The following is a 23386-nucleotide window of genomic DNA, read 5'->3' on the forward strand; positions in this document are numbered from 1 at the left end:
CTCTGTTCCCTTCTTCAGCTTTTATTTGGACTTTTTCTTTTATTGTCTCTTACTTCTGTCCTACTCAAGTATTATTCTACCCTCAAAAGTTTCTCCTTTGGTGGGGCCCTTCCCTGGAAGGGAGTCCTAGCTTGTGAGTTCCACGTTCACAGAGCTCAGACTGCCATGTGCTTACCTAATGTTAGGCCGAACAAAACCAGTTGGTCCATCATTCTTGGCCAGTGAAAACCTGTTAGCTGTTTCAGGGTTTTCTTATTCTCAGAATCATTAGAATCTCTGCAGTTTCCCTCTGCTTCCATGACCTCTGATAACTGCAGGTCTTTTTGCATTTTACATCATGGAGGTTTCTTTCCCCCTGGTTTTGTCATAGATGTGGTGCGTTGGTTTCTGTTTTCATTTTTGCTCTAATGAGGGCACTTGGGAAGACTGAAAACCTATGCTGCCAATGGCCATCAGTATGGAACTGTATGACTTTTTTTTTTTTAGTTGTTTATTTTAAAGCTTGAGATTTTGTTTATTTATTTTTATTTTTTGGCTGTGGTGGGTCTTCCTTGCTGCATGAGGGCTTTCTTTCTTTTTTTTTTTTTTTTTTTGAGGGCTTTCTCTAGTTGTGGTGAGCAGGGGCTGCTGTTAGTTGCGGTGCAAGGGCTTCTCACTACAGTGGCCTCTTTTGTGGAGCATGGCCTCTAGGGTGCGTGGGCTAAGGTAGTTGCGGCTCACGGGCTCTAGAACGGTGGGTGAGTAGTTGTGGTGCCTGGGCTTAGTTGCTCCGTGGCATGTGGGATTGTCCTGGACCAGGGATTGAACTGGTGTCCTTTGCATTGCAAAGCAGATTCTTAACCACTGGACCACCAGAGAAATTACTTGTTAAAAGTGATAATGGTGGTATGTTTTTAAAAGAAATCTCTGTTTTGGGAGTTCCTTGATGGTCTAGAGGTTATGTCTTTGGGCTTTCACTGCCATGGCCCAGGTTTAATATGTGTTAAGTGAACTGAGATTCTGCAAGCCACGTGGTGTGGCCAAGAAAACTAAATGAATAATTTTTGTGTTTTATTGAGAGATACTGAAACATGCATGAAATGTTATTTGGAGTGCATATCAAAATGATCCAATAAAGTGTGGTAGGAAAGTGGAGGAAATAAGATTTGGCCATAAGTTGATAATTACTGAAATACTCATTGTGGGTACATGGGAGTTTATTATACTATTCTTTCTTTTTACAAATAGAAGTTTGGAAGTTTTGTAATAACTTAAAAAAAAGACAAAGAATGTAATGAAAAGTTTTAATGTTAGTTTTTCATAGCAAGCTTTCCATTTCTTCCCCTGTTTTCTTAACTATATGTATTCCAGCCATAGAAAAGAACATTCACTAAGAATCTGTTACATAAATGGCATCAGTGCAAACAGCAGTGCTTGTCATCACGTCCTCTCTTTCTCCCGTTTCTCTACACTCGTGCATTTCAGGGTGCCTCTTCCTCTTATTAAGGTTGTGGGTGGACTTGCGTTGTTGTGCCTGGGCGTTAGTACATTTTCCTCTGAACATACCCCATAACTCATTCAACCTTTCTTTTAACTATCTTACTGTGCTCCTTGGGGGATTTTTGCCTTTCCATATATACTCTTCTTTTCGGTCTTGTTGGTTTCTTAGATGCGGTGTCTTTCTTCCTGTTTCAGGGAGGGGCTTTGCATTAATCTGCATATTAGACTGAAGACTGCACTGTTACACTTTGACACCTACAGCTGACATTTGTAAGCTTAGTTTTCTGCAAGGTACATATTCTATTCCCTGGATAGCTTTTGATGTCTTCTAAGATAGATTTTTAAAGTTCTGTGTTCAGAATAACAATAACACCTACTTCGTGGAGTGATATTGGGAGGAGCTAGGTGAACTAGTATAATAAGGAAAGTAGTGAAGCATAGAGCTCTTACTCCTGTCACATAATAAATGTTCAATAGATGTTGCCTTTGTTTCCACTGATGTCTTATTATCATTTTATTACCTATTTAGAGTATTTATTTTTTATCTTGTCTTTGGTTAGAAATTATTTTTAAAAATGTCTTGTATCTTAAATGACAGATAGCAGCTGATGAACCGCCACCAGAAGGATGTAATTCATTTTTTTCAGTGCATGGAAAGAAGACTTGTGATTTTGATACCCTTGAGACTCTTCTCCTAACAGCTTCTGAAAGGTACATTTGTGTTTATTTAAGTGTCATGCATTCATCGTGCTTTCTTCTGATTTTTCTTCTGGGTTTTGTAGTTCGTAAATATAGTGGTTTAGAATATGGATTCGGGAACCAGACTGACTAGATTGAAATCCCAACTCTGGCACTTAAAATAGTTTTGCCTTCTTAAGCAAATTATATAACCTTTTTTTCCTCATCTTGTTTCAAAATAGAGATAATAAGAGTACTTACTGATGTTTGCTGCTGCTGCTAAGTCATTTCAGTCGTGTCCGACTCTGTGCGACCCCATAGACGGCAGCCCACCGGGCTTCCCCGTCCCTGGGATTCTGCAGGCAAGAATACTGGAGTGGGTTGCCATTTCCTTCTCCAATGCATGAAAGTGAAAAGTGAAAGTGAAGTCGCTCAGTCGTGTCTGACTCTTAGCGACCCCATGGACTGCAGCCCACCAGGCTCCTCCATCCATGGGACTCTTCAGGCAAGAGTACTGGAGTGGGGTGCCATTGTAATGACTATATCAGAGAGGTTACATAGGCTGTTTCATCAGCTTAGTAAAGAATATTCTGTGTATTAAAAGCAGTGCCTGGAGTAATGATAATGGTAATGAACTTTAAGGATAGTATTACTTTCAGACAAAGGAGATTATTTAAGATAATTGCAAGCTTAATTTGAATATTAAGTTGGTAATGGCTGACTTTTTTACTTGAAGGTAGGTTTCCTGTGATGGACAAATAAAAGGTCCTTCTTGCTCTCTGGCTAGGGCAGTAACCCCTCTGTATATCCTCTCATACTTTTGTAAATAGGATAATAGCAACCTCTCTCTTTGAGGTTGCTCTGTGCCAGAAGTGCCAAGGGTGTTTTAGGTGAGGAAATACTTCTTTAGTGAGATTACCTACTCAGCATATGTCCTGTACCCACCAAATGATAGGAGTGCTTTTTCCTCAGGGTGATAACCAGAAATGCGGTGAGGAGCATTCAGCCATGTCAGTGGGTAGGTGTGGACTTTTGAAATTGGCTGCATGGCAAAGTGCTGTTCACTGGGGAAAACAAGTTGACTGACTTGAAAAATTCTTTGTTTCATTTGTTACAATGATGCAGACCTTTATAAAGAAAAGAGTGATAATGTTTCCTCTTCTGAGGTGTGGTAACTTTTTAATGCATTGGCATATATCCTCTTATACTTTTTCTGTGCTTATATATTTATGCAGGTAGGTGGGTTTATTTTTATAAGAGGCATCTTCCACTTAGTACATGTAGGTATACTTCCTTGAGAGGGGTTGGTAGGTCATAACATCTGTACATTATGATCTGTTAATACCTGATGCCATTCTTAAAGGAGTTTTCTTGAGGGGGAGAGTTTCAAAATTTATGACGAAAACCTAAATAAATATCAGATCCAGTAGTAGGATGATCATAATGGTAAAAACAATAGAGAAGGGAGATGCTGTGATTGGGCCATTATATGCTTAAAATCATTCCCACTGTTTTGTATTACTCACACTTAGGTTTTCAGATAAAAAGATAATTATATTCTATTTATATAGTAGAATAATTTACTAAAGTTTTAGTACTATGAGGTCTGGATATGTATTTGTTTCCAGGCTCCCCCACTTCTTTAGGAATTGATAACAATTTCTAGTCAAAGTCTACATTTTATAATTTATATAATTTACATTTGTTATTTTTAATTATGGACCAATAAGACTTATATCTGACAGTATTCTTACTAACTAAAAGCTATTTAAGATTGTGATACTCAATTTTCTATTAAGATGCTTATAATCTGAAATTATCATTGCTGTAGCTTCATTTTGTACTGTTTTTCACATTTAAAACTTTTTTAAAGTTAACAGTCTTAAGCTTTTAATATTTATTTTCAGACCAAAACCTTTACTGTTCAAAGGAGATCACAGATACCCCTCATCTAATCCTGAAAGCTCAGTGGTTATTTTCTACTCTGAGATTGGCTCCGAGGAGTTTTATAATTTCCACCGACAACTTATTTCAAAAAGCAATGCAGGCAAAATAAATTACATATTCAGACATTATGTATCAGTAAGTATTGACTTGTTTTATACTGTTTTAAATGTTAATTTGCCCATGATAACCTTAGCCCTTAAGCTAATAATTTCCCCCTTTATAAAATGACTTGAACTACTTCTTTGGAAACCGTGGTACTTTCATCAAATCTGTTATTTACACTTTGCTTGCCTTAGTGAAGAAATGTAAATAATTATGCTTTAAAAATGACTATATAAAGTTATGCTTTAAAATTTTTAAATAAAATTATGCTTTAAAAATAGCTTCCCAGGTGGCTCAGTGGTGAAGAATCTGTTTGCCAAGTTGGAGATGCAGGTTTGATCCCTGGATCAGGAAGATCCCCTGGAGAAGGAAATGGCAACCCACTCCAGTATTCTTGCCTGGGAAATCCTATGGGCAGAGAAGCCTGGTGGGCTACAGTCCACGGAGTCACAAAGAGTCAGACACAGTTTAGCAATTAACACCAGTATAAAAGTTACCTTCTATTTCAAAATGGACCATGTAAATTATATTTAATTTCATCCACGTTTAATATGGGCATCATACTATGAAACTGATTCTTGAATTCAGTACCTTTCTAAACCCTTTTTTCCCCTTCCTTTTTGGAATTTTTCATTTGATAGAAGGAGGAGAATGTCTAAAGAGATAAAATCTAGCAGAATTGGTTTGAAATTAAGGTTTTCAAACTTTGTGTAGCATTTAAAATATTTATATGTAAGGATCGTTAGCCTTTAAAGTCTCTTTGTCATATTGAGCTCAGTAAATACTGTTAAGTCCATGCGGAATAAAAAAATTAAAGCTTACATGAGCGAAGCCGATTTGTCAGTATCCAGTTTTTGACCCTGTCCCACTATGCTCTGTTGCTGGCCATCCTCATTCAGGATGATGGTAAGCCTGTGACATTTGGTCAGCCCAAACCCTACCTGAAGACATGTAAATTCAGTAAAAAAATGTACACACACAAACACACATGGTCTCAACAAAGCACTTCAAGGTTTGAAACCTTACCAGTTTTCAACCCTGTGTAGGTCCAGAACTTCTTTTTATTTTCTCCATTTCTTCATATGGGTTTGGTGACCATTACGCTTTCCACTATGCCTTCATCCAGTTTAGTTTCTTCCTTGGAGTTTCGGTTCTCACACTTGTGGCAGGATCCACAATCTAAGGATTTCCACAGAAGTTCAAGCGTATCATGAGTGCCTAATCCTAGGAGATGACTGCATGACATTACTGTGGTTGTGCTCTGTATGCCATGGTGCATTAAGGCCTAGGTGGTCATGATGGCGTGGGAGCTCGGTGGTGATGGGACGCCTGCTCTGTCTGCAGAACCCCAGGAAGGAGCCTGTGTACCTCTCTGGCTATGGTGTGGAGTTGGCCATTAAGAGCACCGAGTACAAGGCCAAGGATGATACTCAGGTGAAAGGTGAATTTGTAAATTAAGACCAACGCGTTTTCTTTAGATATGACAAGTTAAAGGGGAATTTTTTTCTTTAATGAAAAAGAATAGATTTAGGAGAATGATGAAGCTGTGTTTAAATCTTGGTTCCGTTACATTTGAGTTGGGTGACAAATTCTGTAGGTCCTAATTTTTTACTCTGTAGAACGTGGTTAATGATATATGCCTCTTAAAGTATTTGTGAGGAGAAAATAAGATGTGTAGGTAAAAAAATTTTACAAAGGTTTTTGTACAATGAAGTTCAGTAAGTAGTAGATACTGTTATTGATAATAAGTAGCTCACAAATAGTAATTAACTTGTGATCCAGTATGAAATCTTAAACTATTATGTAATTAACAAAGAGTTTAATTTTTTTGTTGTTGTTGTCATTTTCTGACTTGGAACAGTTTATTATGGATACTTGTTGTAACATGCTAGGGTTTTGAATTTCAACAAGGTTTATTTATGTGTACTCTTTTTATGTCTTTTGCTTTATTTTAAAGGTAAAAATGATTGATTTTGGTATGTGGAAGGTAGCCTAGTACTTCATCATTTTGTTTTCAATAATTATATCTAGGATTAAGTTGCCTAGTTACAAATTCCTCAGAATTTTGATATTGAAATACCTGTTATTCTTAATTTTGAAGTATTTAAATGTAAAAATTTCCAAAGTTCAAGAAAAAATACATTCTTACTTTATCCAGGAACACAGGATATGTCAAAAACACATTTATAAATGCTATTATAGTTTCAGGTATTTTAAAATGTTTCCTTATATTTTTCGAATTTTATGAAGTTAATATTTTTATATTCTGAATGATTAGACATGTAATTGCTGTGCTTTTGTAGGAACTGAAGTTAACACCACAGTGATTGGTGAAAGTGATCCTATTGATGAAGTTCAAGGATTTCTCTTTGGAAAGTTAAGGTATGTATATTCTTTTGGGAGAGGGTTTTACTCTCTTTAACTGTTTAGGCTTCTTAGCATTGTAAGGATCTCTTTCTCATTACTATATCTCCTATTTCTCAAGAGTACTTTACATATGTAATTGATATGAGAAGATGACCATTTAGTTTCTAGTATGTTTATGATTTTTAGTAATTCTGAAGCACATTATTCTTACATGACACTATGACTGCCTGCTTATGGCTTAAGTTGATTTCCCTTTTTGGACCTTGTAGTTGATGGCATTAAAGTTACATTCCACTTTTTGATTCACATAGTAGGAGAAATTTAATAATTTTATGTAATCTTTTCCTGAGAAAATCAAGTGTATTTTAACTTAAAAAGGTTTTAGCTATTTTTTTTTTGCTTGTTTTTTGTCTCTTTAAAAAAAAGTATAGTTGATTTACAATGTTTTTTATAGCTATTTACTTATGCTCACATAGCTTGAAAAATTGCAAAAGAGTTATAATAGGTATGGAGGATTTTATATGCTCAGTTGAAATACATTTTATTGCAATTTGCTTTATATGAAATAAGATAGAAAATGGCTTTTTGAAGAAAATTTCATTAACTGTTTTATGAAAGCATCTTGGAATTTTTTACCTGAAAAATCTTCTTAGCTCTTATTTTAAATGTTGCAGCTATTTCTGATATGTCTTCTCATTGTTCTGAGCCCTGAGTTCTGCTCAGGGCTCAGGGAAATCTTAATTAGGACATCTATGGTGTGCTTTTTAAAAAAATAGAAATAGTATTTGTAGGTGTAGTTTCATATACTTTAGCTTTAACATTTGGTGTAGCTAAAGTTTAGCAGAGATGATTTTGTGTTGAGTGACTGCACATACTGAGTTCATCCTGTGCATATGTACGTTTCTTTGTGTTGAACACCAATTACGGCCTCATTAGTATGCAGTCAGGTTCCATTCTTATTGCATCTAGATTTCCATAATTCCTTTTCATATTCTCGTTTTATGTTTGTTTTTTGGATAGCATTATGATTTCATGTATTTACAGCACAAAAGTATTGTGTAGAATATTGAAGACATTTTCCTTTATGGACATTCAGAATAGTCATTTAGCTATTTAAAGTAATTGACCCATTTTAAGACACTTTTGGAGAAGGAAATGGCAACCCACTCCAGTGTTCTTGCCTGGAGAATCCCAGAGACGGGGGAGCCTGGTGGGCTGCCGTCTCTGGGGTCGCACAGAATCAGACACGACTGAAGTGACTTAGCAGCAGCAGCAGCAAGACACTTTTATCATGAAGAAAGGTTTGTAATAACTCGAATGTATTGGTTGGATGGTGAGTGATCTGAGTAAATGTTTTACTTTTGGCATGTTGTATTTAAGAAATTTTGAGTTATAATATTTTAAAACAGTCTATTGCATCTGTGTTTCTGATCTAAATGATGTATCTCTGCCTCTAAAAATTTGTTTTACTAACTTTAAATAGAATGCACTATATTTTGAGATAAAACTAAGCAAAATCCAGTTATTTTGGATAGCTTGAATTATATTCATGTGAGTAAAGGATTTATGGGCAGGTATTGAAAGAAATTCATTTTGGGACTGGCAGCAAGATATTTCCAATTTTATTTTGAGAAATTAAAAAGATTCAGGAAAAGAGAATAATATACCCACATACCACTCAAAATTGATTGTTGCTAGCATACTTGCTTTTCTGTATGAAAAAACTGTGAATTGAGTTTTTTCCCCTTCAACCCAATGCCTTCTTTTCCTTAAAGAAAGAAAAGAAGAAATGAGTAAAACACAGTGAATAGAGTTGAGGTCCTCTCTGTTCCATACTCTCAGTCCCACTCCTCTCCATCCCCTCAAAGAGAGAATCACTATGTAGTGATGCATTTTTACAATCTGTGTTAGTTTTTAAATGAACTTATTAATTTTTTTTAAAGAAAAGTAGTTATACTTTAATATTTTTCCTGTATTGTAGGATTTTTTCTATTATGTAGAGGGAAAAGTCCTGAAGATAAATTTGAGGTCAACTTTTAAATGCTTTGGGAAAGAAAAGACACATGAAAGGAATTGATTTTGTGTTTCTTTCAGAGACCTGCACCCTGACCTGAAGGGACAGTTGAAGGAACTCAGAAAGCATCTCGTTGAGAGCACCAATGAAATGGCACCTTTAAAAGTCTGGCAGTTGCAAGGTAATAAAAATGTAGAAGAATCGTTCTAAATTTTACGGTGTTAAAAAAGTTAGAATTTGTATTTGTTTGTATTTATTCACAGATTTGAAGGGTCATGTGATTTATTGTGATTTATCAGAAATGGAAGGAAGTCCTTTTGTAGACAGGTAACACTTAGTAGAATAGTATATATTTATAGAAGAGTACTAGATCTTTCTCTCTTTGACCAGATGTGTTAATTTGTAAAACTAGAAACAAGCTTGTCAGAATCTTTGTGTTTCTATATGTACACATTTATTAAACAGTTGGATGCTAAAGGCATCTCAGTATGGCAGGATGTGCTCTTCTGGTCCAAAGAACTATATATCAAAGTTTTTTTCCCAAGATAATTTACTAAAATCTTTTGCTATACTTTGTGATATATTGTAAATTCAGAAGAAGGAAAGGATTTGGGATGGATTAATCCTGTGCTAAATGTGTTGGTATGTACCCTAGTGTTTATGCAGGCAGATTGAGAAACAGCTACAGTAAGCACTTTAGGGGCCTACGAATTGAGTAAAACCTGGACATGCTCTGAAATGGTTGCATCCTAAGGTATTCTTAATTACCAAGAAAATAATGGGAAATAAATGTTTTTTCTTATTTCTCATTTCTCATTGTGTTGGATTAATACACTTCAACTTCTGTTTGACGTTGTTGCAGATCTAAGTTTTCAGACTGCTGCACGGATCTTGGCTGCACCTATTGAGTTAGCTCTCGTGATTATGAAGGATCTCAGTCAAAACTTTCCCACCAAAGCCAGGTAACACCGAGTAATACAGTTTTGAGACAGTCTTCTTTTTAACATGTGTCTAATTATGTCCATGCTTACGCCATGTTGAAGCCACTAAAATATGAAAATGCTTAGAAAGTTAAAGTTCTATTGCTGTCAGTGCTGTACTACTAATGGTACCATCTTTTCAAGAAGGCACCCTTGCATTGTGTGGTTGAAGAGAGTAACTTTGCAAATAATCACATTTCTCAGCAATAAAACAGAAATAACAGTACCTGCCTTTCAGGATTAGATGAGTTAACAAAATATAATGTATGCAGACATAACTAATCTAGGGTCTAGGTGTGGACTCTAGTGCTTTTCTTCCTAAACAATTTCATATATATCGTCTTAATCAATCTTGATGAAGGAAATGAATTATAGAGGCTGACTTGTTCATAGTGACTGATTAAGGTTTTGAATGCAGCTTTTCTGCATTGCTTTCAGTTGTATAACGGTCCTCTACTTCTCATAAATATGAGGCAAACTTGTTTTAAAAGCCACATTTTCAAAAACTTAAATGATTGTCAGTCCTTTACTTGAGTAATTGAATGAGGTGTTGTAACTGAGATGCTTTTGTAAATAAATTTGTTTACTTGGTTAGTCTTGGAAAACACTTAGACAGGACTTAAAAATCATGTAGTACATCCTTATTTAGTCATATTGTTGATATGTGTGTGCGAAGTCGCTTCAGTTGTGTCTGATTCTTTGTGACCTGTGGACTATAGCCCACCAGGCTTCTCTGTCCATGGGGATTCTCCAGGCAAGAATACTGGAGTGGGTTGCCATGCCCTCCTCCAAGGGATCAAACGCTATCTCTTATGTATCCTGTATTAGCAGGTGGTTCTTTACTACTAGCAGCATCTGGGAAGCCCTGTTGAAGACATAGATATGCTTAAAAAGGTTGAGCAGTCTATAGCCTTAACTTATTTAACATTATCCTTTTATTCTATGAGCTGTGGAGATGATGTATAGGAATAGAGTTGCATATATTTAACTAAGTTCCTGGAAATAACTGCACTTCCATTAAAATCAGCTGTTACTTTTATTTTTCCTTGGTTTTATATCTTATGATAATGAACAAATATACACATCTGAGAGGAGAAATTTATTTTATCAATTGTAAAAGTTTAGAGTTTTTTCCATTTAGTTTTTTTTTTTGTAATTTATTGAACAGTGTGTTGTTTCATATAGGGAAATTGAAGTCATGTATATCAAATACTAAACCAATCACTGATAATATTTTTCTTTCCTTAGGGCAATAACAAAAACAGCTGTGAGTTCAGAACTTAGAGCTGAAGTGGAAGAGAATCAGAAGGTACTAACGAATGGAAAATAGTAGCCTTTCTATTTTGTATTGTATCTTTAAAGATGCACAAATGTGAGTTAAATCAGTGACATTGAATGGTTTTACTCTTCTTTTATTAAAGATGATGGCATTTTAATTCATTTCTGAAATCTTTTTTATACTTTCCATTTTTAATCACAGTTGAATATGAATATAACTCAGTGTCATCAGTTTCTTTAGAAAAATAACATCCCCTATCATGTCCCACTCTCTGTGTATCCCCCTTCCCAGAAGCATCTGGTTTCAGCTCCTGATTTCTTTTGATATTTATCTCTGGATTCTAGCAAGCTTAAATTGGTACTTTCTCATTTTCCAGTCTCATATATTGGCTTCTGTTACAACGGTGAGGTTTAACTTTCTTTCACTGTGCTCCCTCTCCTCCCACTGTCTACCAATACTTCAGATTGGCACTGTCCCTGTCTCTCTACTATCCCTTTAGTTTTGTCATGATTATATCAATTTTGATCTGCTTTACTGTGGACTGGTTGTTCTCTGTGTCTAGTGTTGTGCTATGCTTAGTCGCTCAGTAATGCTTGACTCTTTGCGACCCCATTGATTCTAGCCCACCAGGCTCCTCTCTCCATGGGGATTCTTCAAGCAAGAATACTGGAGTGGGTTGCCATGCTCTCCTCTCTTTATGTCTAGTACATATCAGTTATTCTGGGACCTTCCTTTAACCTCTTTCGTTGAATCTCCTATCTCTTGGATTCCATGTCTTCTTTGATTTTGGTTTACTCCCTTATTTTGGTGCAGCAAATCATTCTTCATGAGAAGGGCTGTGTGTGAGGTAAATTCTAGGAAATCAGTTTTCCTTTTTTTTTTTTTTTGACCGTGCTGTGTTGCATGGATCTCAGTACCCTGACAAGGAATCAAACTCGCACCTCCTGCAATGAAAAGGCAGAGTCTTAACCACTGGACTGTCAGGGAAGTCCCTTCTGTTTCTGTTTTTATCAGTAGCTTGGCTGGGTATAGAATTCTAGGTTGGAAGTTATTTAGAAGTTTGAAGGCGTTGCTCTTTGGAATTTTGGTTTCCATTATGGCTTTTGAGAAGTCTGAAGCCTTTATATGCTGTTGGTTTTTTTTTTTTTTAAACATAGGATCTTCTCTTTGACCCTAGTAATCTGAAATTTCACAGTGATAATGCCAAGAAGGGCAATGCCAAAGAATGTTTAAACTATTGTCAAATTGCACTCATTTCACATTCTAGCAAGGTTATGATCAAAATCCTTCAAGCTAGGCTTCAGCAGTACGTGAATTGATAACTTTCAGATGTACACACTGGGTTTAGAAAAGGCAGAGGAACAAGAGATCAATTTGCTAACATTGTTTGATCATGGAGAAAGCAGGGGAATTCCAGAAAAACATCTGCTTCACTGGCTGCATTAAAGCCTTTGAATGTGTAGGTCACAAAAAAACTGTGGAAAGTTCTTAGAGGGATGAGAATACCAGATCACCTTACCTGTCTCCTGAGAAACCTGTATGCAGGTCAAGAAGCAACAGAACCAGATGTGCAACAACTGACTGGTTCAAAATTGGGAAAGGAGTACATATTGTCACCCTGTTTATTTAAGTTGTATGCAGAGTACATCATGGGAAATGCTGGGCTGGATGAATCCCAAGCTGGGAATTAAGATTACTGGGAGAAATATCAACATCCTCAGATAGGCAGATGGTGTCAGTCTGATGGAAGAAAGTGAAGAGAAACTAAAGAGCCCATGAAAAGGGTGAAAGAGGAGAGTGAAAAAGCTGGCTTGAAACTCAACATTCAAAAATCTAAGGTCATGGCATCAAGTCCCATCACTTCATGGCAAATAGAAGGGGGAAAACTGGAACAGTGACAGATTTTATTTTCTTGGACTCCAAAGTCACTGCAGATGGTGATTGCAGGCATGAAATTAAAAGATGCTTATTCCTTGGAAGGAAAGCTATAAAAAACATAGAAAGCGTATTAAAAAGCAGAGACATCACTTTGCCAACAAGGATCCGTATAGTTCGTATGGTTTTTCCAGTAGTCCAGATGTGAGAGTTGGACCATAAAGAAGGCTGAGTGCTGAAAAATTGATGCTTTGGAACTGTGGTGCTGGAGAAGCCTCTTGAGAGTCCCTTGGACAGAAAGGAGATCAAACCAGTCCATCCTAAAGGAAATTAACCTTGAATATTCATTGGAAGGACTGATGGTAAAGTCGAAGCTCCAGTACTTTGGCCCCCTAATGTGAAGAACATTGGAAAAGACCCTGATGCTGGGAAAGATTGAAGGCTAAAGGAGAAGAGGGTGGCAGAAGATGAGATGGTTAGATGACATCACTGACTCAATGAACATTATTCTGAGCAAACTCTGTGAAGTAGTAGAGGATGGAGGAGCCTAATGTGCTGCAGTCCATGGAGGTGCAGAGTTGGACACAGATTAGCAACTGAACGACAACAACAATGCCTTTTAAAAAAGTCTTTGTACTTTTTAGTGGTTGGTGGACCCTTTACATCTGGAAAATCATTTCCTTTAGTTTTGGGAAATTTTCTGGACTTATTTCTTTGCATTTGGTCTTTTTGGTTTCTCTTTTCTGTTTTTCTAGAACTCCTCTTTACTCTTTAAGAAGTTATACCTTCTTGATTTGTTTGACCTAATTAAAAATCTTTTATTTCTTGTTTTCTAGTTCTTTTGTCTTTTATTTTTAAACTTTCTGGGATGGATTTTCAGACCGTTCGTTGAGATTCTTTTCTTTAGTCGTCAAATTTTTAATTTATAAGGGTTATTGTTACTGGGTCCTTCTTTTTATGGTGTTTTCTGAAGATGTCAGTGGTTTATGTGTGTGTTTTCTTCTCTTTTCATAGTCTGTTTGCTTTTAAGTTGCCTTTCTTTTTGTCTTGGCCTCTTGTCTTAAATGTTGGAGGCTTTCCTGAGATACCTGGTGATCTCTCACTAAATACTTGTATTGGAGAGCAAGACAATAAAAAACTGATTGAAAGCCCTAAGGATGCCCCTCTGTGACTGTAGGCTAAGGTGATATGGCCATTTCTTAGGGCACTCCAATGACAGATCTTTAAACTTTTCGTCTTAAGCTGTGTAGTCTCCAGAAAAGGATCTTCTCATCTTCTGCCTGGCAGGGTTGTTGAAGCCCAGTAGAACAGAGCATTTGATAACTTCCACTCCGTCACCTGTTTTCCGCATGGGATCCCCGCCTTCAGTTGTGTTTCATTTCTCATAGATCCCAGTCAGTAGGGTGCTGTGTTCACAGCCTTGGAGTGAGCAGATGTGGAGTTTTTCTTTCCCATGTAAAAATTTCTGATTCTCATTAATACAGTTTTCTATTATCTACCCTTCTCTTGCTTATCATTTATCTTCTCAGGGCAAAGAAGCAAAAGCTGTGGCTTTGGCATTGTTTTGTTTTATGTTTTTCCCACACAGTGCTAGATAGATCTTAGAGTTCATTTCTCTTGGTCCACTGACTGGGGTCATGAAGGGAACTCAGCGGTCCCTGCTGCTCACTCCCAGCCCTGGGAGAGCTTAGGGATCTAAGTTCTGTCCCTAGCATCTGATTTGTTTCTTTCCTTCTCTATTGTGTGGTGTCTAATATATGATTAACAGTGCCGGTTTCCTTGGAGAGGAAGAATTGAGTGGAAAGGATAGAAGTCAATAGAAGCTATGATATGGCATCAAAGCAGTGTTTCCCGGGGGTTAGGCAGTTCTGAAGGCTGCAAGGGCTGTGCAGTCGTGTGTGTTCCACCATGACTGTGAGCATCAGTTGGAGGGCCCCCTAAAGGCCAGGCCTTAGAGAGCTTGGGTGCATATAGGTGCCGCCCTTAGCTCAGCGACTCAGTTTCTTGGTATGCCTTAGTTTGGAGGTTTAAGGGAGGTATAGGGTTTTGAAACCCTTTTGGATCAGATCCCTGAACTTCATCCAGAAGGCCAGCTGTTAGTGACTGCTGGCTCAACCTTGACTAGCATCACAGACAGGCAAGGGTAGCAGAAAAGTAAATCTCAGCACTTGGCTTATTGAATACCCTCCCTACCCCAACATTGTAGGAAACAGTGTAATGATCGTTGTCAATATTTGTACATAAAGCCAGAAACGTGAATTTTTTTGTTAAACATTCTCTTCCTACTCCTTAATCAATTTTTAATATTTCAGTATTTCAAGGGAACTTTAGGGTTACAGCCTGGAGATTCAGCACTATTCATCAATGGACTTCATATTGATTTAGAGACACAAGATATATTCAGGTATGGATAAATATTTTTTACTCTGAAAAGTTTTAATAATGTATGGCTCCTTGGGATATGTCCAGACTGTTGTTCCTCCTTGATGTGACATGCTGCAAAACCTGATGACTTACCAGCCCAGTGAGTGCATTTAGGTAGTCCATATTATACTGGCTGGGATGGGCAGAATGATACTTCACCATTTTTTATCATAACATACATCTGATACCTTGGACATTTAAGGTCCAAGGGTCCATCATTTGAATAGCTATCTTTTTGTTAAAATGTGGTTTAGGATTAAATTTCTCTAAATTGTCCCCATGAATTTTGGGGTGGGTGGGTATGGAAGACAAGTGGAATTCTGATTTTATCTTTGAAATTAAAAGTGACATAGTTGACACTAAGGCTTTATAATAGTGAAAACAAAAGCTGTGGTTGGTTAATGCTTCAGAAGAAGCAGCTTCCACAGTAAGATACTTTTCACATTAATTTAATTAAGCTTTTATGTCCACATACTGCTTTCAGACCTAGTAAAAAAATTGGTAAAGAACACATTAAAAGACTGCTCTTGTTTTTATTTTATATTAAAAAAACCTTTAATTTCCCATACTATTACAAACTGTGTACTAGCTTTTTGTAAACACTTTTCAATAATGCAGAGATAAAGGAACTAAACAGTAAAGTCTTCATTTCGTTTCATCTTATTTAATCTTCCTTACCCTGCATACCTTTTAAGTTGGGTGTGAATTCCTCCAGACCTTTTTCTGTGATCATATGTATGTGGGCCTTGTGGGAATTGATACTGATATTGAAACACATATTATTTAGTGTATTTTTTGGTGTTACTAAATTATTTTTAGATAGTTGTAGATTCATGTGCAGTTATAAGAAATATCACAGGGAGATTACTTTAGTGTTTTTAAAAACATACGGTGTAAAATCCAGATTTAGGATTATTTCATCCTCAAATTGTGTGTGTGTGTAGTTAATCTCTACACAATGTATACATTGGTAAGTATAAATAAATATCAACCAAGAAGCAAGTCTTACCCACTCTGTTCTGCATATGTGGACAAAATGAAGCAAGGGAAGAACCTCCTCTTTTGACTTCTCATCTACTGTGATGGGGCATTGAGTTTGAACTGATGAATTTTTTCATGGTGAGAAATTTTTTTTAGGGCTCTTTTTCGTAAATACTGTTTTCTTCCCCCAGTCTGTTTGATATATTGAGGAATGAAGCTCGGGTGATGGAGGGTCTACATAGACTGGGAATAGAAGGCGTTTCTCTGCATAATGTCTTGAAGCTGAATATACAGCCCTCTGAGGCCGACTATGCTGTAGACATCAGGAGCCCTGCTATTTCGGTAGGTATTCCGTGAGTGTCCAGGGGGTGATCTGGCCAGTTATTTTATTATGGATTTCACATTTGTCTTCTATGAAAGATAAGTTATCCCTTCATCTCTTTCATTGGCATCGAAGATTTGCAACAACTGCTTATATGGCATATGTGTATATAATAAAGTAGGCTCTTAAATGCTCCAGAAAGTTGAGTCATTTGGTTTAATGTGGTGAAGACAGTGATTTTTCGAATTTTATATCTCCTTAGGAATCAGCTGAGCACCTCTTGGGAAAGTGTTGTTTTTTTAGTGGCATGCTAGTCTTGTGTGATTTTGTTTAAAAATGTTATTTTAGCTACCAAGCCTCTTTAAGAAAAGACTTTGACATTTTATACTGAATGATTTATAAAGATTAATATCTGCTGTGTGATGTCTCTGGGCCTTTGTCTCGTCAGATATGAGACTAGAGGGATTAGAGCTGCCTGGGGTAGTTGTGGTGAAAGTGATACAAGCGGTAGAGATGTACCCGCGCCTTTAGCTCTCCAGGCCCTTTTTCTTGCTGTCTGTCCTGCACTTATTTTAGGGAAGTTTTTTGGAAAGGGGAGTAATACAGAATGTAGGTGTTTCCTACTTGAATTCTCACTTGGTGTTATAACTGTTAGGTTGATGAGTACTGTTATGTGATTCGTTTTTCTGTAGAATTTTTTTCATTACAGAGTAAAGATATTGACATAATTAACAATCATAGGACCCATTGCCATACTTACTAAATGTTAGTTTAATAATTTCATGTTTTCTTGGAAGAAAAGATGTTTCAGTCAAAGCCCTCTTTATATCTCTTCCTAGTTCCACCCCTCTCCTCCCTGCAGGTAATTCATCTTTTGAAGTGGGCATGTATCCCTCCTGTCACTTATTTGATCATTTTCTTCCCTGTCATATGTTTTTAAAAATTTGAAAACTGCCATATCTCAGTATCCTTCATCAAATTTTTAAAAAATGAGTTACTCAACAATTTTTTCAAGACTTATCTGCTTGATACATAAAGGTCTAGTTTATCATGTCATGTTTTACATTTTTCTTATTTTTTAAAAATATCTTTTATAAATTAACAATGTGGAATTTAAGACATACAAAAGAGTGTGTATTGAAAAAACTCTTCACTGAGCTGTCCAGTTTTTCTTCCTAGAAGCAATAGGCTTTATCAGTTCATTGTATATCCTTCCAGAAATACTCTTTATATACATGAACAAAGTATTATACACATACTTTCCCACCCTGCTCTTTTGTATAAATATTATGTACCATTTAATTCATTTACTTTTTATGAATATTTTAGTCAGTTCAGTCACTCAGTTGTGTCCGACTCTTTGTGACCCCATGAATTGCAGGACGCCAGGCCTCCCTGTCCATCACCAACTCCCAAAGTTCACCCAAACTCTTGTCCATCGAGTTGGTGATGCCATCCAGCCATTTCATCCTCTGTCATCCCCTTCTCCTGCCCCCAATCCCTCCCAGCATCAGAGTCTTTTCCAGTGAGTGAACTCTTCACATGAGGTGGCCAGTATTGGAGTTTTAGCTTTAGCATCATTCCTTCCAAAGAACACCCAGGACTAATCTCCTTCAGAATGGACTGGTTGGATCTCCTTGTAGTCCAAGACACTCTCAAGAGTCTTCTCCAACACCATAGTTCAAAAGCACCAATTCTTCGGTGCTCAGCTTTCTTCACAGTCCAACTCTCACATCCATACATAACCACTGGAAAAACCATAGCCTTGACTAGACAGACCTTTGTTGGCAAAGTAATGTCTCTGCTTTTGAATATGCTATCTAGGTTGGTCATAACTTTCCTTCCAAGGAGTAAGCATCTTTTAATTTCATGGCTGCAGTCACCATCTGCAGTGATTTGGGAGCCCAAAAAATAAAGTCTGACACTGTTTCCACTGTTTCCCCATCTATTTCCCATGAAGTGATGGGACCAGATGCCATGATCTTCGTTTTCTGAATGTTGAGCTTTAAGCCAACTTTTTCACTCTCCTCTTTCACTTTCATCAAGAGGCTTTTTAGTTCCTCTTCACTTTCTGCCATAAGGGTGGTGTCATCTGCATATCTGAGGTTATTGATATTTCTCTCAGCAGTCTTGATTCCAGCTTGTGCTTCTTCCAGCCTAGCGTTTCTCATGATGTACTTTGCATATAAGTTAAATGAGCAGGGTGACAATATACAGCCTTGACATACTCCTTTTCCTATTTGGAACCAGTCTGTTGTTCCATGTCCAGTTCTAACTGTTGCTTCCTGACCTGCATACAGATTTCTCAAGAGGCAGGTCAGGTGGTCTAGTATTCCCATCTCTTTCAGAATTTTCCACAGTTTATTGTGATCCACACAGTCAAAGGCTTTGGCATAGTCAATTGAGCAGAAATAGAGGTTTTTCTGGAACTCTCTTGCTTTTTTGATGATCCAGCGGATGTTGGCAATTTGATCTCTGGTTCCTCTGCCTTTTCTAAAACCAGCTTGAACATCAGGAAGTTCACGGTTCATGTATTGCTGAAGCCTGGCTTGGAGAATTTTGAGCATTACTTTACTAGTGTGTGAGATGAGTGCAATTGTGTGGTAGTTTGAGCATTCTTTGACATTGCCTTTCTTTTGGATTGGAATGAAAACTGACCTTTTCCAGTCCTGTGGCCACTGCTGAATTAATTTTTTACTGTTTTGAGCATTATTGTTATGGCCCTTTTATACCTCTCTCTTTGTACATTTGAGAATTTAATATTTGGGATAGATACCTAGAGGTGCAGTACTTAGTGGTAGGATAGTAGCAAAAGTTTCATCTTTGAAGTGAAGTGAGGTGAAAGTAGTTCAGTCATGTCCCACTTCTTGTGACCCCATGGACTCTCTCCAAGCCAGAATACCGGAGTGGGTGGCCTTGTGGGGTAGATACTGGAGCTGCAGTACTTTGTGGTAGGATAGTAACAAAAGTTTCTTCTTTAGTAGGTCATTTTCTCCAAAGTGACTGTTCCAGACTTCAGAATTGGATGAAAATGCCCATTGTTCTATATTTTTGCCTATTCTTGGATATTGAGAATATGAATGAAATTACATTCATAGTTTATATTAGTTTATATTTCTCGGACTACTAGTGAAGCTGTGTATCTTTCCTTGTTTTAATTGCCCATTTAAAATTCCTCTATAAATTCCTTATTCATATTTTTGACTCATTTCTATTTCTCATATGTTCCTTGACTTTTTAAATTGATATGTTAGATTTCTGTAGATATTCTTGACACTAGTCCTTTATCAATTTTGTAAGTTGCAAATACTTCCTTATATTCTGTGGCTTGTGTTTTAGTCACTTTTTAAATAAAGTTATTTGTTGATTTATTTTTGGCTGTGCTGAGTCTCCCGTGCTTCACCTGGTCTTTCTGTCGAGAGCAGGGGCTGCATCCTAGTTACCGTGTGTGGGCGTCTCCTTGCAGTGGCTTCCCTTGTTGTGGGGCACAGGCAGTGGGCTTGTGGGCTTCGGCAGTTGTGGCTCATAGGCTTAGTTGGCTCACAGCATGTGGCATCTTCCTGGACCAGAGATCGAACCTGTGCTCTCTGCACTGGGGACATTACCACTGGCCCAGAGGGAAGTACTGGTCACTCATTTTTCTACTTGATCTATTTTTGAAAATGGTCTTTTCCTGTGTGATTATTCTTGAAATAAAGTCTTACTGTTATTTTTGCAAATTTCACTGGTGGTAACTAAAGTATGTATACCATGTTGTGTTCTTTTTTTTTTGTAGTGGATCAACAACCTGGAAGTTGATAGCAGATACAATTCATGGCCTTCTAGTCTACAAGAATTGCTTCGCCCCACCTTTCCTGGTGTAATCCGACAGATCAGGAAGAACTTGCACAACATGGTAAGTGAAGCTCCTTGTTGCTGGACCATGATCTCTCTTTCTCCCTTGCCTTCTTCCTTTTCTCTCATCTCGTGATCACTTCTCTCCTTTACTAGTTGCTTCTCTGCCTTGCTCCTGCCCCCTACTACCACCACTAAATATGTTCTTTTTCTAGCTCTATGTTCAAACTGAAAGGGTTTGGAAATGTATTCATTGTAGGGCTATGAAATGTCCGTGTATAAGGGATGCTCCTCATCTTTAACCTGAAGGTTTAGATTGTCTTGAGTTTTAAGATAGTTTTCCTTTTTCGCTCAGAAGATAAATTATATACCGTTTTTCCAAATAGCTTAATCCCTAAAATTTGATAGTTCAGTTTATTCTCTTAAATAAGTCTTTCCAGCTCCTACTTTTTATCCTTATTCCACTGCTTCAGAGAGATAGAGGTTCTTAGTTGGCCGTCTTTCCCCTCCTCCCTCATGTAGCTCCTGAAGAGGCGGGGCCGGTGCGGGCTGAGGCTGGCTTCCTGAGAACTCTTCAGGGAAACGATCTTCTGTACTTCCGTCACTCTTTTGAAACCCCCTTTTTCCCCTTCCTAGTCAAAATTTCAGTCTTTTTTTCTCTTGGCATATGAAATAATTTATTAAATGAGAACTTCATTTGATTCAATGAGATGGCTATTATTTTTTAAAGCATATCATGAGAGCTTAATACATGATACCTATTATTGTGGTCTAAAAATTGGGTTCTGTCCTTTGAAATGAATACCCAAGAAGCTAATCTCTGTTTTCTAAAGTGGGAGAATTAATACAATATGTATTGTTAAGTAGTGAAGGATAGGAATAAGGTATCTGGATGTAGTTTTCATGTTAGCATGAGATCATGAGAAAATCATCTAGTCTTTCAGTACCGTGTTCTTTGAATACAGAAGGAGGGTAACTGCTGTTTGTATAATTTCTTTTTTATAAGGTTCAAAAGTAGCTGGAGGAAAATGGCCAACCCAGTAAAAAGACTTAAGGCATTTTTCCTGACCCAGTGACATTTGAATAAATGGCATTTCATGTTTTCCTTTCCCTCTTCCTATAGGTTTTCATAGTTGATCCTGCTCATGAGAGCACTGCAGAGTTGATTAACACAGCTGAGATGTTCCTCAGTAATCATATACCACTAAGGTAACATAACTGTTGATTTGATAATATAACATTTAGTTGAGGTTTTGTTTGTCATTCTTAAATGCAAATCTGGTACTATTGAACTTTAGGATAATTAATTGTGGGGATCATTAATAACAGTTTTATCTTTAGCTCAGTATGAAGCCAATGTATTTTGGGGTAGAGAACTTGATTCTTAATGAATAGAATCTTACTGTCATTGAGTTATTAGTAAACAGCCCATGTAAAAATAGGGTGTGATCTCAGTTTATTTTCCAATGGAAGGGAATTTTCCTACGTAAGTGTCCACATCACAAAGCCTACCTCCACTTTTGGCAGAGATGAGAAGCTTTGCCAAGAACTTTTGTTAGAGCTAAATGTATACATAGCTTTTTACAGATGCAAACAGACACATTTATTTCACTAAATAGATTTTACCAAATCTACCAACAGGGTATTTAAATGGCTGAGTTTCCACTGTGCCTTTTAAGAACAATGTTTTAAGGTTTTACATATAAAGGTTAAGGTATTTTCACTCATATTCTAAATAATATCTGATAATTTTATGAGTTGATAAAATTTTAATTCTTAGAAAACATGAAAATAAAGAAGAAAAGAGCTCTTTAGTTAACAAATGTTATTGTATGTTCCATACTTAGCACTGAGCTAAGTGCTATGAGTGGTATATAAGGCACATTTCTACCCTCTTGGAAAAAGTACAGCACCTACTTCCTGTAAGATACTTGGTTAAGAGCTGAGTGATATCCTTACTAGTTATAAGTTCTTTGGAATTTCAGGGAAACAAAAGACTATATTTTTTGGGAAGAACATTTGGGATATTTGGGAAGGACAAAGGTTTCATGGCAAAGTTGAATTTAAGTAGACTTTGAAGAAAAAGGTGGGTTTTCATTGATGGAAAAGCAGAGGTTTTGCGTTCGATGAAATTTTTAATGTAAACATGAATACTACCTGGCTCAGTGGTGGATTACAGCCAGAGGTATGTTTGATTTAAAGGGAAATATAAGAGTAGTCATGTATGGATGTGAGAGTTGGACTATAAAGAAAGCTGAGCACCGAAGAACTGATGCTTTTAAACTGTGGTGTTGGAGAAGACTCTTGAGAGTCCCTTGGACAGCAAGGAGATCCAATCAGTCCATCCTAAAGGAAATCAATCCTGAATATTCATTGGAAGGACTGATGCGGAAGCTGAAACTCCAATCCTTTGGCCACCTGATGTGAAGAACTGACTCATTAAAGGCCCGATGCTGGGAAAGATTGAAGATGGGAGGAGAAGGGGACGTCAGAGGATGAGATGGTTGGATGGCATCACTGACTCGATGGACATGAGTTTGAGTAAAGTCCGGGAGTTGGTGATGGACAGGGAGGCCTGATGTGCTGCAGTCATGGGGTTGCAGAGTTGGACACGGCTGAGTGACGGAACTCACTGCTAAGAGCAAGAGGACGTTGGCTCATGGCACACAGTAGGCACTAGTTAAAAATTGACTGAATTGGACTGAGAGACAGGAACAAGGAGTGTGGTCTTTGGATTGCAAGGGTGGATAAGAAGGAGGCACTAGCCTGACAGGCACGTTGTTAACAATCAGGGGAAAGGCAGACCCGCAGTTGCTGCCCTTTGTTGCGTTTATGTGGTGGCTGGCTTGTTGGCAGTTCAGTGAGGTAAGGAGAGGAGAGGACGAATCTGAGAGCCTTCTTGCTGGTCCTTGATGAGGGATCGGGCCTGGAAGAACCCGAAGTCTGAATTTTGGAACTTAGTTAACAGAACGACTCTGATGCCCTTTTTAGAAACTGAATAACTGGGAAAGGGAAGTATTGACACTTTGTGAGGAGATAATTAGGTTCTCTCCCTTATTTTTATTTTCATAAAAATAATATTTAGGTCATTCCTGCCTCATGTG

General features: G+C 37.3%; 1 protein-coding gene across 2 annotated transcripts in view; it reads left to right on the plus strand.

Annotated features, from left to right (window-relative positions):
* The window catches only part of UGGT1 (UDP-glucose glycoprotein glucosyltransferase 1), a 111197-nt gene that overhangs the window by 14040 nt on the left and 73771 nt on the right, over window positions 1-23386 (plus strand). For both annotated transcript variants that reach the window (XM_040227871.1, XM_040227872.1), the window contains exons 5-15: window positions 2078-2190; window positions 4065-4239; window positions 5551-5647; window positions 6510-6588; window positions 8668-8768; window positions 9450-9549; window positions 10816-10876; window positions 15034-15125; window positions 16318-16468; window positions 20224-20343; window positions 21406-21491. In XM_040227871.1, the coding sequence (XP_040083805.1) occupies window positions 2078-2190; window positions 4065-4239; window positions 5551-5647; window positions 6510-6588; window positions 8668-8768; window positions 9450-9549; window positions 10816-10876; window positions 15034-15125; window positions 16318-16468; window positions 20224-20343; window positions 21406-21491 (1175 nt within the window). The remainder of the gene's footprint in view (window positions 1-2077; window positions 2191-4064; window positions 4240-5550; window positions 5648-6509; window positions 6589-8667; window positions 8769-9449; window positions 9550-10815; window positions 10877-15033; window positions 15126-16317; window positions 16469-20223; window positions 20344-21405; window positions 21492-23386) is intronic.

Source organism: Oryx dammah, unplaced genomic scaffold, assembly GCF_014754425.2.
Source record: "Oryx dammah isolate SB20612 unplaced genomic scaffold, SCBI_Odam_1.1 HiC_scaffold_27, whole genome shotgun sequence".
Classification (NCBI taxonomy): domain Eukaryota; kingdom Metazoa; phylum Chordata; class Mammalia; order Artiodactyla; family Bovidae; genus Oryx; species Oryx dammah.